Source organism: Phyllostomus discolor, chromosome 10, assembly GCF_004126475.2.
Source record: "Phyllostomus discolor isolate MPI-MPIP mPhyDis1 chromosome 10, mPhyDis1.pri.v3, whole genome shotgun sequence".
NCBI lineage: Eukaryota > Metazoa > Chordata > Mammalia > Chiroptera > Phyllostomidae > Phyllostomus > Phyllostomus discolor.
Genome location: NC_040912.2, coordinates 80,430,084 through 80,448,108, shown reverse-complemented (window position 1 = coordinate 80,448,108; position 18,025 = coordinate 80,430,084). Strand labels below are relative to the sequence as shown.

The window sequence follows — 18,025 nt, the reverse complement described above, 5'->3', positions numbered from 1 at the left end:
AAAACGAACTGATCTCTCAGATCTCTAAGAACCCTCCAGACATTGACAGCAGTACATCTGGCAGTTTACAAACTGGGTTGCTCAGGAAATCATCTTGTGACTTACCGAGCACCACTATGTGTAGGCCACTGGGTATACCTCTGAGGGCACAAACGAATACAAGGCAGACAGTTTTTTTTCTCTGATCACCCCAGATTGAAGTATTCTCTCCTCCTTCTAAACACTGAATTATGTGCTACATAATTCTTGGACAGTTATGTACTAAAACCTTGTGATAATTCATCTCTTAAATTCTTGAATTGCAAAAGAACCTAAGAACCCCAATGTTCATAGCAGCACAATTTACAATAGCCAAGTGCTGGAAGCAACCTAAGTGCCCATCAGTAAATGAGTGGATCAAAAAACTATGGTACATTTACACAATGGAATTCTATGCAGCAGAAAGAAAGAAGGAGCTCCTACCCTTTGCAACAGCATGGATGGAGCCGGAAAGCATTATGCTAAGTGAAATAAGCCAGGCAGTGAAAGACAAATACCGTATGATCTCACCTTTAACAGGAACCTAATCAACATAATGAACAAGCAGGCAAAATATAACCAAAGACACTGAAATTGAGAACAGGCTGACAGTGACCAGAGGGGTGAGGAGAAGGGATTACAGGGGAAAAGATGAAGGGTTTGCAGGAACAAGTATAAAGGACACATGGACAATAATGAGGGGTGGAAACAGGAGAGGGAGATGGGGAGGGCTGGGGTGGTGGGGAGGGGTGGGGGGAAGAGGCAGAAAACTGTTCTTGAACAATAAAAAAATTCTTGAATTATTACTCAGTGTTTTGTAACTTTCTATGTCTATTATTTATAGTTTACCTCCCCACTAGAATAATGCAATTGTCCCCCAGCATGAAGGCAGGAGGAAGTCTTTATGAAGACCAGGTTCCTTCAAGCTCATCCTTACATTCGGGAAGCAGCTCTTTGGAAACCCATTGTCGGAAGTAGACAAACAAATCCTCATCCTTGACAGATGAAGACTCTTTTGTTCTGTTGTCCCACTGGGTTGCCAAAAGTCTAGCCCAGCCTCTCAGCTGCCTCTTGTGATCAGCATGTACTTGGAAGCCTAAGAAATTCCAGCCACAGAGGCAAGAGGGAAAAAGCTACAGGCGGCATAGAACTAGGGTGCTATTGAAATGCAAACATATCAGTAATTGCATCCAATATAAAAAGACTAGATACTCCAGTTAAAGCTTAAAGAGAATCAGACTGGGTGAAAACCCAAACTCCAACCACACGGTTTTCAAAGACGTGCATTTACACCTAAAGGGTATACAAGGGCCGAAAGTAAAGGGGTGGGAAGTTACGCTGTGCAAGTGCTAACTAAAAGGATAGCAAAACTTAAGGCAAAAGTCTTTGCTACAGATATTCACTTCATCCTGATAAAATATTTAATTCACTAGGAATCTATATGATGATTCTAGATTTGTTACCTAAAACATGACCTTAAAATATGGAGAACAAAATGAACAAAGTTATGAGAACAGACACATCCATCATCATAGTGGGAGATTTTTACTTTTTTTTTCAGTAATAGAACAAAGGAACAAAAACAAAAATCAGGAAGGATATAGAATGTTTGGACAACATGAATAACAAGCTTCACACAAACAGGCACGGGATTCAAGTTAGGACCTTACTAGTTCATCTTTTGTGGAAGAATACCTACTTAGGATCATGAGATCTTTTTTTCTTATCGGTGTTTCCATTTGGAGCAAACATGCAAGCAAGGATAGGGACAGCCCTCCACCACACCTGTCTACATCCACCAGACACTTATAGCATTTACACCCTATGAACATCGTAGAATTAATTTTCATCCCTCTCCAACCCGTCATCTTGGTATCGGTACTACAGACTGTATTCTTTTCATCGCTTCGTTTTCTGAATGGACTTTGATGACCACTATCTTATTGTCTCAACTTAGTGCCACCGCCCTTCTTGTTAGGACATAGAGGTAAAAAGGACTAATTCTTCTTTAAGTCACAGTAACTTAGCGCAGGATTTAGAGACTGCTCAGGAGCTGTGGGCTCACCATTGAAAACCTTTAGGAGAAGAATCTCAGAGTTCAGACCAGGCAGCGCTACATAAATATGCAAAATTACTACGAAGAAACACCTTTAGACTTAAATGTAATCGCCACTGCCTTGCCAAGAGTAAGTGTTCGCAAACAAATGGTGTCTATTAAATGAGCATTTTTTTTGTAGAAGAAACCACCTTTGGGGAAACAGTCTTGTCCCCTTAGGAGCAGGAAGGGCGGTGCGTGGCAACACTGGGAGTGAGAGGAGGACAAAGGGACGTTTCATATTTTTTTTGAAGACCCTCCTTTTCAACCTTGTTCACACATGCTCGGTCAGTTGTCCCTACCAAAGCAATTTTCAGTGTTTCGTTAGAAAATTGCCTGTAATAACAAGTTAAAAAAAACATGAAATGGCTTTTCTTCTTTAAAGAATGAAACCAAGACTCTAATCTGAAATACACATTTTGCTACACTGGCATCTTTATTACAGCAAATAGAACTCTGATAACTGACATAGTACATAAAAACAAGCGAGGCAATGACATTTGGAGGAATTTCATTTATTGTGGATGCATTTTCACAATATATATTTATTGCAGCGATCAATTATCAGTGAAAAATATCAAGTGTTGATAAAATTTTCAGGAATGGCAGATTCACAGAACATGCTAGTCACTTTGCAGTTTTACCTCTTAAAGATAACAGAATTGTAATCAAACAAGTAAACACGGGATTCGTTTTTTCAAAAGATTAAATCCAAACGGAACAAAATTCTACCCTAAAACTTATTCCATCCAAACACTGGAATAAAAGTCAGGATCGATATATTCTCTTCTCATCTCAACTTTAGACTTTCGAGAAAAAATATATATAATAGTGATCAGGAGAAGCTCTTGTTCAAAAGTACAACAAAGCAAATGCTACATCGCCGTGGGCCTTCATTCACACTTTGGTCCATTTCACTCCAGTAATGGGAGTCGATGCTCAACCAGACACTACAGGTGGATTCTAGTTCACCTTGTCATAGATTCCTATCTACCCTGTCACGGGTGGGTGACCTGTGCAATCTTGGTGGCTTTCCTTCCTTTGGCCCAGGTGTGCGAAAAGCTAGAGAATCCAGCTACTCTTTACTGATTTTTGAGGAAAAGAGATTTTGCAAGGCAGTGGTCCCAGCTCATGCCAGCCCTGCCCTGGCTAGCTCCTCCAGGGAAATACTGTTGATTAGAAAATGGTCATTTGGGAGGCTCCCTCGGTGTGGTAGGGATTGAGGCCAGGACACTTTGGGTTAAGTCAAATGAGGTATCAGTTGGCAGAACTACCCTACATATCACTATGCTAGAACACATTGCCAAGACGCTGGAGAGCTCTCTTCCCATCAGTCGTGAGGAACAGAGGAACACGCACGCTTACACTTACTTACTTAATAAGAGCTGATGTCGGGACTGCACGTGTAAACAAGATGAGTCGATACAGATTTGGGGGGGAAATGGTAAAACTAGTGCAAGTTATATAAAGTTTTGGAAAGTTCAGCACATTATCAACTTATGGCAAGTACCAATGACTAAGAATAAAAGTAGAAACATTTAAGTTACAAAACGGTTCCGTATGTTAAAGGCAGAAAGAAGGACTTTCATGACTTCTAAATGTGGATTGTGCTTACTTTTCGTCTCTGCTTGCAGACACGAGCCGAAGTTGGTCTCTTGTGCCCAGACATGGAATTTCAGTCTGCACAATCCTGTCACTGAAATTCTCATCTTTCAATTTCAGATGAAAAAGAGACCTCAGGTATCACGTAGGCCACCCTGTTGGGAACTTGGTTGTTAACAGAATCAAGTTCTCGGCAAGCTTTCAGTTTGACCCAGGTGGCAGATTTAGTAAAATTCACACTGGGCTTCAAGACTGCCTTTAAGGATAAGCTAAATACTGTGTTTTATAGAAAATACCCATTCATTTTGACATTCCGAATCTCGCCTTTTTCTACAGGTTGTCTCCTGGGCCTTGAACACACATCGAGACCTATTCTGCCATGTCTCTATTGGCAAATATGAATATTAATATAATATTGTGATTTTTTTAATTTTTGAAAAGCTGTGATATTGGCTAGTTACAAGGACAGGCTGCTAAATATAATAGCCTAGCACATAAAGAAGCTCCCTAGCATTAGTGTGTTTGTATAGGAATGCACATACATACAGGAACAGGCCATCTAAAATGTGGTTTACTATCACTACCAAAGAAATCCACAAAGCAACCAACCTAAAGATATCGGTACCACTGTCTTCTTCTAACATCATCCAACATAGATACCCACCAGCATGAAAAAAAAGGAACACCTTAACAGTACATTTAAAAGAAAAATCATTATTGCAGTATCTCAAATCCGAAACGGGTTACTTTCAGAATGTGGTACAATGGCCTACTACGATGATTTCTTCCATGCTTTACTCTAAAGTGCAGAAACAACATGACTTCTGTATTTAAAATGAAAATACCAATAATGACAATGCACACTATGGTTGGTTTTTTTCTGGATACTGCACACATTCCTCAGGCAATTTTCAACTCGCGCCTCCTTTCGTCTGAGCTCCGACGTGGCTGGTGTCACTGTTCCGAGTTCCGGTGGTCAGTAGAAAAGTCTCTATTTCACAGCATGGGTTTCTTTAGAAACAGGCTCCTGTGCAAAGGCAGTACTTTTCCCACGAACTTCTCTAGACGGTGATTATTAAATAGAGTGACAATATACATGGCTTTACTGGGATAATGAAAAATAAAACAAAAGGAAATTAACCCAAATTGAGTAAATCAACATAAATAGAACACAGAGCACGTCAGCCCTCTGCCACTGGGCGGGTCCGGCCTCTGCAGGGGCTGCCCCGGCTTCTCGCCTCAACGGTCTCAGACCTGCGAAGAGAAGACGGCTTTAAATCGGCAGGTCGCGGTGCTCCAGCCCAACGTCTTGTGTCAGAAGAGGAAAAAGAGTTGTAATAGGCAGGAATAAGTATTTATGAAAGGGAGGCTTTTTGTGGGCATCCTCTTCAAACATGCTCCTCTTTGTCTTTCTGTTGATTTTTTTCACTTTTTCCTTCCTTCCTTCCTTCCCTCCCTCTCCCCTTCCTCTCTTTCTTCTTTATATTCTCTTTTGTCTATCTTGACCTTTAACCTTGCTCAGGGCACTCAGAATCATGTTTTTAACTTCCATATAATGGCCAGGAATGGACAGTGTCTGTTCCACACAGCCACACGTGAGGGAATGGCTGGGTCTCCGCCATGTGAAGGCATGATGGTGACGTGGAATGTGCTTACCTCTGGTTTTCTTCCGTTCTTCGTTTTTCCCCTCCTGTTCTTGTACCCTTGAACCTGACCTGACTCATACTCTTATTTGTATGCCGTTTCTTTTCCCCAGCTAGCTGCTAAAAGTCCCTGCTGAGGTATTCACACATACTAAAGTACAGTCGTCCCTCAGTATCTTAGGGGATTGGTTCCAGCATCCCCACAAACACCGAACTCCGTGGACACTCAAGTCCCTTATAGAGAATGGCACAGTATTCGCATATAATCTGTATACTGCAAATCTCTAGCTTACTTATGTGGATGCTATATAAGTAGCTGTTACACTGTACTGTTTAGGCAATAATGATAAGGAAAAAAGCCCGTCCACGTTCAGTGTGGATGCAGCCATCGCAGGCCTAACTACACAGTATGTGTCGGCAACGGTGCAACTTTTTTCAAATATTTTCAATCCATGATTCCTTGAACCTGCAGATAAGAAACTGAGGACACAGAGGGCCAGATGTTGTATTGCGAATCTGCATTTTCAAATGTGTTGTGTGTTTTCACTTCAAATGAGTGACTGCCTGACACGCAGTGAGTTTGACATTTTGGAGCAAAGGAGCTTCCTGGTCTGCCATCCCATAAACTCCGCTGTGGGCCTGGTGCTTACGCTATTATTACCACAGAAAGACCCTGTCACCTTCCCACCTTGCACCACCCTGTTGCACAATCCCGCTGTTGTGTTGTGTGTGAGTTATAACATAAGGCCTTCAGCTGTCGACACTGCCACCACGCTGGTGTGTCCAGAGTGCCTTACTGGGAACTGTCCCGGGGGTCTGCACTATCTGGGGGTCTGCACTGTTTATGTTGCAGGCCTGACACACCTGCAATGCTGGAGGCTCTGTGAGCTTGCACTTCGCCGCACCACACACAGGTCTCTCTAGACACCGATAGTTCCTGGCTGTTGGGAGGGGGTCGGGCAGTGATGCTGATCTTTGTCATTTGACCCAGGACAACATCAGACTGCAGGGAGAAGCCCTAGGAAACTCAAATGCTCCCAGTAGATTACCTTAGTGGGGGATGTGACCTTGTCCACAGATTGCTTTTCCCAGAGGTTCCGCTTGCCAGATACGTCTCCTGGCCTCAAATCCTAGTGAGGAGAGAGCAGAAAAAATTCATACATGGCTATTTATGTTTACTGGCCAGGTCTAACTAAATCACATCTAGTGTATGTTTGTATGAATCAACATGTTGTTCAATACACTCTTTATCCTAGTGATCGGAAACGGATGGAATTGAAAGGACCACTGGCCAGTGTTTGTTTTTATATAGACCTTGACCTGTGCTGTGATACGAGAATGCACTAGAACTATCCAGCATTTAGGTCCTGTTCTTTGCAAGGACTTACTGCTTACTGATCAGCGAAACTGGAATAATAAGCATATTAAAAGTAACGCAGCCTGTTTCTAATGTTCTGTGCCTTTAGACGTGCATACAGCATAGACTGGTGTTAAATGCGGTTGACTCTTAAACGATGTGGAGGTTAGGGGTGCCTATGCCCCCTCCCTGACAACCATGCACAGAAGAAAATCTGCATCAAACTTTTGACTTCCCCCCAAACTTAATGACTACTAGCCCACTGTTGACTGAAATCCTTACCAATAACAGAGACAGTTGATTAACACATACTTCGTATGTTGTATTATACACTATGTTCTTAGAATAAAGTAAGCTAGAGAAAAACTGTGGTTAAGAAAATCATGAGGAAGACAAAATACATGGACAGTATTTATTGGAAAAATAATCCACATATAAGTGAACCCATGCAGCTCAAACCCACGTTATTCAAAGGTCACCTGTAACCCCTTTGGGGGTGGATAGGCATTCCACCCCTTGCAGGTGACCTTTCGGAACCCTGCCGAAGTCCCTGAGCCCTCACCATTCTAGTGCGTACCAGCCCGACTTCCAACTGCCAACACTGCCTTTCTTTCCCTGAGGACTTTCTCTGGGCACAGATGCCCACTGTGCCCACCAGGAGGCAGGCTGGACGTTCAGAGTTAACACCCCCAAGAGCAGGCCTCCAGCGCTCCCCCGTGAGATCGGGCGCAGGGATATTGCTCAGGCGCACTCAGGCCTCAGGTGGGACGAGTCTGCAGCCTGTGTAGTGTGGTGGCTTCCCGGGTTTCCCCAGGGGGATTAAGTTCTCGCAGCCCATGCGGTGGTTTGCTTAATAGCATTACTGATATTCCTGGTTGGCTTGCCTTCTTCCCCTCCCAAGTAACCTACTTCTTCCACTGGAATCCCTATGTGAAGATCTGCTTCCAGACAGTCTAAACTAAGACACTTCTCTAATTGCACCGTCCTCAGACTAAAATCATTTCGCGCTTCCCGTGGAGCAAGGGGATAATTCCGAAGCGCATCAGTAGAACCTCGCCCCACCAAAAGAAACATTTACCATAAATCGTACCCACAAGAGAAACCGACACTTCATGACACATGTGAGAACATGTGGAAATCTTGGGAAGAAACCAGTTCTATAGCTTTGATTCTTTATTTGCTACCTCGTAATTAATTGGGTTTGGATGAGGATCCACGTTTCTGTTTCCATTTACTTTTCTTTCAGCATGTGCTTATATTAGTACTTGGCAAAGGGTAGCTCGTACAAAATAAATGTGTTTCAACTGAAATAGCGATGTTTGTTTTGGCACATCCTCTTCTCATTAGGAAGGCAAAGCTAACAGCAGTTGCATTATCCACGGACACCCGTCTCAATGGACATATTTTGACAGACAGTATGGAGGGCTCAGCACTGGAAATGCGCCGGGTAAACGGTGCCACGTGAGGCATTTCAGATCTGCCTTAATCTCACTGAGTTTCTGGAGTTCCGCTGTGGCATGAATTCCTGGTGTTCTGCTAGAGAGTTACACCTATTTAACTTGGAACCGGTAAGCAACAAATCAGACTGTTTTTGAAGGATTCCACTAGATTTGCCAATGTAGGATAAAGCTGCCAAATTGTCTGGAAGACTGTTTTAAAATTTCAGAAACTATAATTAGGCACATGCGGATGGAAGCTCTGGAAAGTGGCTGTTATTACTTTATGTATTTGACTCCTAGAAGACAAATATTTTTCTTTCACATGAATGTTCTACAGAAGAAAATGGATTATAGCTCCTTTAAATCCTACTTATGAATCTTTTGCGATTACTTAAACAGTTTGAAGAGTCTATTTAAAAAAATATTAACATCTAAGTGGTAAGTTGGCATTTTAAATCAAAGGGGAATATACATAAAATTACCTGACCAGACTACAGTTTAGAGAAAGACCCATTCCGGGAGAAGAGGAGGAAATGAAGCAGGAGAAGCAGGTTTCCAGTCAACCAGAGATCAAAGAATGAAGAAGAGAATTCAGCTGAGAAAGACTTAAAAAAAACGAACAAGAAAGACAAATTAGCATTTTAATTTAGCTGTATATAACATGTAGTTCAGATACGAAGAACAGGCAAGCCAGCTAACATAGGCACACTCCGCACTGAAGTCCAATTACAAAGTTGCAAGCTGGTAAATTCTACCCACAAACAGCAGCACACGTCCCAGTCAGTAAGGGATCCGATGTAGATCAATGGTGACTTTTAAATAAACTTTCAGGGACATTAAAACATATTGATTTGACAAACTGTTTTGAGCACTTTTACTTCTTGGCATATATGGAAATTATACAACTTGGTAGAGGATGGTTTTTCTCTCCTGTGAACTTTAGAACTGAACATTAATCCCAAAGGAAAGACCAATTTCCCCTTGAGGTTTCACTAGGCGAAGCTCTTTTTGGTGAAAGAATTTCCCTCTGATTTTTCTTAATGGCCATGTGCCACACCTACAGATGCAAACCCAGGCTTTCCGCTCTACCCATATACACTTGGGAATGTAAACAAGGGACAGGGAATAAATCACCCCTAGTCCAAAATCAGAAGGCAACTTTGGGTGCCTACTATTTGCTGTTGTCTTTAGGGAGTCCTCTGACATCCTGGGCTCAGGGTCAGTATGACCAGAGTCCCAGAGGCGTCAAACTCGGACACCTCCTATGACGGGCCAGGCTGGAAACATAAAGGCCTGGAGGGGCTTGGTGTAGGAAAATCAGGAAAAGAGGGAAGCAACAAATTCAAGAGACATGCCTCCACATCTCAAAAATATATTGAAATTGATTTTAAAAATCACCCCAGGATATATTTATTGATTTTTAGAGACAGAAGAAGGTGGCAGGGTGTAGGAGAAGATAGAGAAGAACATTGATGTGAGATAAACATGTCATCACTTGCCCCCTGTGTGAACCCTGACCAAGGATCGGACTACAACCTAGGTATGGGCCCTGACGGGGAATTGAACCTGCAACCTTTCGGTGTGTGGGACGATTCCAACCTACTGAGCCACCCAGCCAGGCTCACATTATACTTTTTAAAAGGAAAATAAAGCACAATGTTATGGACGAAACAACACAAATCTTAGCTGCGGGCCCAGTGCGAGACCCCTGAGAAGAACTGCGCAAGATCCTTGCTTGACCTGTCTTTCTAAGCTGCCTTCCTGGACTTCACCTTTTGCCAGCCAAGTCCTGTGCATCTGCAGAGCCCTCCCAGCCCTTTCTGCAGTTTGGGAATTTCATCTTTTTTTTCTGCTGGATCCATAGTGTCTGTGAGTTACCCTCGTGCCTTCTTGGACTCCAGGTCAAGTCTTTTCCCAAAGCCACTGTCATGTTGCTACTCACACGGTGATAAATGCTGGCTCTGGGACCCTTGAAATGGGCACAAAAGTCAAGGTTGCTTATTCAGTGTACTCAAGCTAGCTTTTTACCTACAGCAGCAGCTCCATATTGCTTTCTTCCCATCCGGCTTTCGTTCAGGAAAGCAACCTAGTCTGCCAAATCCCATGGGTCGTGGGAAAAGAGATCACTACACCCTGTATGAACTGCCACATTCTCCTTTCCTTTTCCTTCTACCCTCTAGTAGATGGTCTAGCAAATAATGTACTAACTAGTAGGTAAAGCAGGCAATGATTTTGTAACGTGCCTGTAATTCCTTTTTGGCCCGCCATTTTTAGGAGGCTGTCAGTAACTCCAGAATATGGGGCTTTTGGTGGAAACCTTGACATAGTTATACCTAGTCTAATAACTGAATTGGATTTTTTCAGCCCTCCCATTAGGATGACATAGAGGATGCTAGGCTGATTGGTTCAAGTCCTGATAGGAGTATGGGTCAAGCCCTGTACCAAATGTGGCTATAATCTGATATAGAAATGAAATAGGTCACAAATATAATAAATGTGAAAAAGTGACCATGCCCTGGCCCTGTAGCACAGTTAGAGTGTCATCCCAATACACCAAGGCTACAGGTTCAATCCCCAGTCAGGGCAGATACAAGAATTAACCAATAAATGCACAAATAAGTGGAATAACAAATTGATCTTTTTCTTTCCCTTTGTATCTCTAAAAATCAATCAATAAGCGTCTTTTTAAAAAGAGAAAAAAAAGTGACCATATTCTCTAGCAGGGTGCCAAATTCATCAAAGAGGAAAACATACCATTCTCTATCTTTGCTATTTTGAGAGTCCTTTAGTGGGTCCATGAACTTCTGGAACTTGAGTGGTATGCATGTTTTTAGGGGAGAAGGTCCTCAGATTTCATTAGGGTTTCAAAAGGGTCCGTAATTCAAAAAGGTTAATAACCACTGGCCTGGAGCCAGAAAATTTACATAAATTGCCATTAAAAAATAACTTCTACTCCACGTGCCACCTTGGGTGCTGGGGAAATTTAAGGCGCTTCAGAGCACATGCTTTATGGGTATGACCCCTCACCTCCACTGTCTCCCCTTATAGGCCCTCTTTTCTGTATCTACTGGGAGACGGGGAAAATTTTTTTCAATGTTTAAAGACTTTCCAACTGTAAATTGGGCTTACATTAGTTTTATACCTCATCTGAACCCTTGTGCCAAAAATCCTGGGCTGAATATTAATGGACTATAAGGAGTTACACTCAAGAAGGGTCAAAAAATATTTCCATTTTTTTCTTCTTAAATTGGAAAAGGGATACATTTTGGTGACTTTGGAGGTTAAGTATGGAACCGATGGATACACTTAATTGCTCAGTGGGTCAGAGGTCTAGGGGAATTTGGAAAGGTTTTCTTCTACCTCTGGAATGGAGCAGTAATGACAGGTTAGTCTCTGCTTCTTTGGGTGCCGAGAACAATATCAAAGCCAGCCTAAAAGAAAAAGCTCACCAGGACACAGTAGGGAGCTTAAGAAGGTTTCTGATTACAGTGATAAATGCAAGGCAATTATCATACACATTCGATGCAAAGGTTAAAAGAATATTTTTACAGTAAGGTAGCCACACTTATTAAGAAAATTTTAGATTTCCAAAAATAACATTTATAACCAGTTTTTACAGTTTTCAGTTTTATAAGACGGCTTTTCTTTGGAGGTGGTGACAAAAATTTATGGCAATTACTTCTGTTAAATTACAGGAGTTAGGCAAATTAGAAACTATGGGTTCAAAATCACCAACATACACTTTCTTTGCAGAGTAAGTTTAGGGGTGCTTTTAACAGAGAAGTGGCCAACATAATCTGACACTTTCGTTTTCAAATTCCTAGCTGAGATTTATAGAATAAGAGCTAAACACACAGACCAGTTAAGAGTGTAACTTTGAACGGCCTCTGCATTCTGGCTAACTTAACCATGCCCAGGGTGTAAATTTGAACGGTTTCAGAGGGCTGGCCAACTCCTACCCTCTGGGCAATTAGCATGCAGCTGCCTGGGGCTGTTGTCTCTAAATCTGAACCACTCCTTGTTTGTTATTCAGCAGCAACAGCAAAAATCAGGAGCACTGTCCTTCCCAGGGCAAACATTCCAAGAGCCCGTTTTCTTCTACCACGGGAAACTGAGAGACCAAAGAAATCAGAAAAACCCAAAGCTACTTACAGAAGGTTTGGGAGCAGGTGACCGGTTGCCATCGGGGGTTTTAGTGAGCCACTCACTGATGCGGCTGGAAACCCCCACCTTCAAGCCAGCGGTTTCCTACAAGGAGTCAATGATCCAATATTAAAAAAAAAAAAGAAAGAAAGAAAGAAAGAACCTTTACCTGGAAAGAAATCTTCAAAGCAACCTCAAAAACACTATTCAGTGTTATTTCACCTCACCATCCCATAGCACCAGTTAACGACTGATCATTATAATTAATGTTTTGAGTAAAATAAACCTTAAACTTGATATTTAAAGAAAGTTATCTGGTTTGCGTGCCCCTGCATCCCACCCCACCCCACCCACCAGGTGGATGGTTAATTTCAGGGACTCCAAATGCTGCGGCCAGAGCGTAGTACACAGTCTAACGCATCTGGGCTTGCCCTTGGGGTGGTTGCCAAAGAAAGCAAGAATTACACCTGAATCTTCCCTGCTTTTATAATGAACTAGTGTGATGACTAAAAAAACACAGAAAAGAAGGGAAAGTATCCACCCTCCAACATGAAAAGGCAGAACCCCCGTGCTCACCTTGTGGGGTGTGCCCGACGTGGCCGGGGACGAAAACACATTCCCTTTCTCCCACATGCTCTTGATGTTGCGAACGCCTTCGGCGGGGACGGGAAGATCCGAGGCTGCTGGCTTGGTGGGCTTTGCCGTTTTGGTTCCCTGAAGTGTGTGAACGATCTTTAGCATTGGTGCTACGTTTGTGCTGGTACATACTGTCTTCCTCAACAGGAAGCATCATTTGTAAATGACAGTATCATGTAAAAGTCACTGTGCCTTCACCAAAAAGGAGAGTTCTAAGTTCTGCTGTAAAACTGCATTCTGATGACATATATACCTCAACCCCCACCCACCGCCAAGGTCTAGGTCATCAGAAGGTCTTTCAAAAATGAAATCTGCTTTTTACTGGGATGCGGTTTATTGTTGCATTTATAGTCCACTTCATTCCTTCAACAGCTGCTCGGGGATAGATGGTCCTCAAAACAAGACGGTCTACTCTGTAAGCTGCAGTGGACTTACATTTTAATAGAACAGAAAGACAGTAACTAATTATACAAGTTCTTAGTTCGAATTAAGAAAAATGTAGTGCTATAAAGCACGCCCAGAGAGCACCCAATAAGGGAGTGATACTTAATCTAAGGGAGCAAAGAAGGCTCCACTGAGGAAGTGACATTTAAGCCCAGACGGACGGGAGGCTTGGAAGGGACTCGGTGAAAGACGGCACAGACACTGTTCCGTGAAGAGCAAGCAGCATTTGTGCAAGACTGGAGACAGGGGTGGGCTAAAGGAAGGAGAGACCGGGAGACCACTGCATGGAGAACACACTGGGAGCAGGAAAGAATGGATGTAAAAGAGAGAAGTGTGCATGTGAGACACTTCTCCAGCAGGAGTGCTGGGCATGCCCAGAATCACGTCATTTCTCGCCTGGTCCTGCTTTGTGGCCCGTGGCCAGTGTTGTCCAGGTGTCCGGCCATGGAGAGTGGCACTGTCACTGGACTTGGCAAGGGCTGAAGCCACAGGTTTGGCTTCACTAACCCTATTAGAGCCGTAATTACTTTCACCACAGAAAAATAACCCTCTGCAAATTGTCTTATATTTTGGTGGACATCGAATCTCATGCAAATCACCTCTTGAGTGTTCAGACTTCCTCATTCAGATCTCTCTCTTACTCCCTCTTATCATTTATTTGATTGGGAATTACTTTAAACTTATCTCTACTCTGCAGTACAAACGAGAGGAGAAAATCAAATCGAACTGATCCAATTACTCCCTAGCAGGCGTTCGGACAGAGAAGGCAGCTACAATTGTGGAATGAAGTCTATACCACGGAGAAAAACCAGGGTCATGCCTTGGTTACTGCACCCTACCTTCTCAGTGCTGGGTGCTTGGAAATTTGGGCATTATTTCTAAATATGGTAGAACCCCTGGGTTGGTTTGGTGGGAAAGAAGTTGAAATAGAAGCATAAAACTATGGACCTTCAAGTATAAAATAATCAATTTGAAATTCATGGTGATGAAACTCTAGCTGGCAATCATCTTTCTATTAACTCATACTACTACTTTTATTGGATAATATAAGTTTTTATAGACCGAAGATTAACCAAGGATATATGAGACCTGTTTAAACTACACATGGGAACGTGTTTTATAAGGAATTAATATTAGAAGAGGTACTAACATATAAATAATATAGTTGAATATCAATAAACCAATTCATTCAAAGAATAACAGCTTCATTAAAGAATACTCAGGCTGAAAGTAGTGAGCAATAACTTATTTAAAAGCCTTCTATAATTTATCTTTATTACTGCTCTTTATAACGAGTTCAGAGCATATAGTCAAGCACTATTAATGTTCTAACACCTGTGGTTATTGGACCTGATTCCTGTCCTAAGTGTTTCTATGGTCATTTACACAATCAGAGGTGATTTCTGTCTAACTGTCACCCCAGGATGTCTCTCACCTCGATGGCACTGGTGTACTGCTCCAGTCTGCTGTCAATCTTGGAGACGACGGCTGCTTGATGAGTTGATTTGACACCACTGTTCAGTGAATAAACACACACACACACACACACATCCATAAAAATATGAGAGAAAATCTTTCCATACACATAACGGCCAGTGATTCTCAAGTGAACAATCAATCATACGTACCTTTTCTGCACAGACTTATTCAAAAATTCTGCTCGCTCTTCTATCTAGGAATGAAAGAAAAGGAAACAGTTAATATTTTCATCTCATCACCAGTGCTTCTCACACCATACCCCTACCCCTCTGAACCGGATGCAGAAAAGCGCCAAGAGCATCGAGGAGGATGAGGGTGCTGTGCGCAGCAGCTCTGCCAGAGGGAAAACCACGTATAAGGTCTTGGAGAAGGAGGTTCGAGAGATGAAGCTAAGACTGGCAGAGGGTTGAGAAAGGGCGGTAGAGAAATAGGAAGTCCCGGAGGCAAATTAAAGACTAGACAGAAGTGGTATAAAAATGCCTTTGAAATAATTTACATCAATGGCAAAATAATTATATTTCAGGACCACGGCAATGATTTTTTTCTTTTGTGCCCTCTGGTGTACTTTTAAAATTTGTCTACTCATTTCTTTATTGAGGTATAATTAATATGTAACATTATACTGGTTGCAGGTGTAAAACATAATGATTCAATATGTGAACATATTACAAAATGATCAACACAATAAGTCTAGCTAATATTCATCACCTGATAAAATTTTTTTGTTCTTGTGATGAGAACTTTTAAGATCGACTCTCTCAACAACATTTTTCAAAAATACATGCTGTTACCCTTTGGGACATATTTATAGGAGTACACATGTACCATGATGCCCTTTGATGAAGAAAACTTCCCACAACGTTTTGACTGCGTATTTGGTATGTAACAGAGTTGAAAGATAGATAATCAGGAAGTGTGAACCGCTCACTCACAGTTTAGCCTGGTTTCCTCATTTGACAGCTGCCAAGCCTATTTGCTAAACTTAATGTGCCTTGCAAGCAGAAGATGGGGTGGGGGTGGAGTGAGCCTGGGGCACAGCTCATTGGTAATGCTGAGGCCTCCCACGAAGCCCCTATCAGCCCAGGTGGGAAATAAGGAAATTAGCTCAGAGAAACTGCAACAGATGTACACTAAACAGGCAGTTCATTAGTCTTTAATACATTCTCTTTTATTTTAAAGCTAGGAACTTCTTTTTGCTAAAGCTACTAAATCAAACAATATTTTAATGAAGTTGCATCACTTATATCCAGATCTTCTTTATATTTCAGCACACATTTGTTGACTCCTTAGGACACTCAACTCCAGGCTGGAAGTCATCCCTGCCACGCAGCACCTACCAGTATTGGCAAGCGGTGAAAGCTTTTTTGCATATAAGCGCACGTGCAAAGCACAGGTTCTGAAGGGGTCCATTTTCTGCCCTATTCAGGGCAGCCCAGGGATCTACTAGACTACTGTTACCACAGGCTGGTGCGGTTGAGGGACCCTGCCGTTTTCTGAGATGTGAGCAGACTGACCTGGGACTTGTGGACGATGAATAAATACCCTTAAGCTTTCTGGAAAACATGCTTCACTCCTAATGCCAGTTGAGTAATACTTTGTAGATGTTACTGGGTACACTGCATCTTTTCCAATGATTTCTTATGAAGATAAAATAAAACCTTATGCAAGAAAGCGTTATAGGTGTCCCTGAGATTATGGGATGTAAAGGGTCTTAAATCTTATTTTTCTGGTTTTAATGTAAACTTAGAAGTGCATTTCTGGAGAAAATGTTCTCAGCTGAATAAGGTGAAATACAATTGAAACCACACAATGCACTGGAACCTTTAATATTATCCATCCATCCATCCATCCATCCTACTTCTCGGCCTTGTCAGTCTGTCAATCAACCAACCAACCAATAAAGTATGTTGAGTACCTACTATATAAAGTTGAGCACCCAACGATGTATTAGATTCTTTTAGAACGCATTTGAGTAGGGGAGACTAGTAGAACTTAGAAATAAAATATTTAAATTTCAAGAGATAAGACAATGCTGTGATTATGGGAGATGCAACTACTTGGGGGAGTTGGAGAAGGTTTTTCTGACATTTTGACACCTGAGCTGATAGTTGTAGTTTATCGTTTCCATAGTTTTATAAACGAGTTTACGAAGCGAGGGTAGGAGTTGGAGGACAGAGGACATTCCTAGCAGAGCACACATCTGGGGAAGCAGGAGGCAGTGCAAACTGCCTTCACCAATGCAAACGAATGAAGAAATGTTCAGCATGGGGGGAGGACAGGGGCCCAGCAGAGGGTGGGGCAGAGGCGAGACTTGTTCTCTGTGGCCCAGCATCGCTCTGAGCCAGGGCTCGTCCTGTTAACCTTGGCCATCACATGCCTCCAACTTATACAGGCTCTCAGGTCCCACCTTCTCCTTCGATGCGGCTTGAGTTCATGAGCACGTTTTGTCAGGTCACGCCATCTGTTTACAGAAGCATGCGTGTTGGGAAGTTCCTGAACTTGGTGACTATGTAATGTAACCATTTGTTTTACTAAATTTGTAAATTAAATGTTCTGTGTAAGTTTAATGAGGAAAACCGGTTTCTCTGGAGACCAAGAGGTGGCAGCGTTGTCTGGATAAAGCTTGGAGAGTCCTGGCTGGTGTGGTAAGTGGTTGAGTGCCGGCCTGAGAACCAAAGGGTTGCGGGTTCAATCCCCAGTCTAGAGCACATGCCTGGGTTGTGGGCCAGGTCCCAGTAGGGGGCATGTGAGAGGTAACCACACACTGATGTTTCTCTCCCTCTCTTTTCCTCTCCCCTCCCCTCTCTAAAAAATAAGTAAATAAAATATTTTTAAAAACTTGAAGAAAAAGCATATTATTAGTTTTAGAAAATGATACTCTCTTTACTCCAGACTTCCTGCACCACCCATGTATGAAAACAAGAACAATAAAAACAAAAATTTAAATTTATTTCCTTAAAATGTATTCTTTGCATGTATTATGTAAAAAAAAACCACCGCTAAAATAATTGAACCATAAGCAACCAGGTGCAGAGTTCCCAGACAGGAATTGGAGTCATGAGAAGTATCGAAATACACTAGTCAATAATACTTCGAGGATGAATATGAAATGCCTTGCCTCCCACTGGCTTCTAGAATGTTAACTTGGGCCAGTTACAGAAGTCGCAGG

General features: G+C 42.3%; 1 protein-coding gene across 9 annotated transcripts in view; it reads right to left on the bottom strand.

Annotated features, from left to right (window-relative positions):
* Positions 1 to 2,611: 2,611 nt before the first annotated feature.
* Positions 2,612 to 18,025, bottom strand: part of CALD1 (caldesmon 1) — a 192,555-nt gene continuing 177,141 nt past the window's right edge. For all 9 annotated transcript variants that reach the window (XM_036010922.1, XM_028525749.2, XM_036010923.1 and 6 more), the window contains 6 exons: positions 15,006 to 15,049; positions 14,813 to 14,891; positions 12,874 to 13,011; positions 12,307 to 12,402; positions 6,408 to 6,488; positions 2,612 to 4,969 (listed from right to left, as the gene is read on the bottom strand). In XM_036010922.1, coding sequence (XP_035866815.1) covers positions 4,964 to 4,969; positions 6,408 to 6,488; positions 12,307 to 12,402; positions 12,874 to 13,011; positions 14,813 to 14,891; positions 15,006 to 15,049 — 444 coding nt within the window. In that variant the 3' untranslated portion in view covers positions 2,612 to 4,963. The remainder of the gene's footprint in view (positions 4,970 to 6,407; positions 6,489 to 12,306; positions 12,403 to 12,873; positions 13,012 to 14,812; positions 14,892 to 15,005; positions 15,050 to 18,025) is intronic.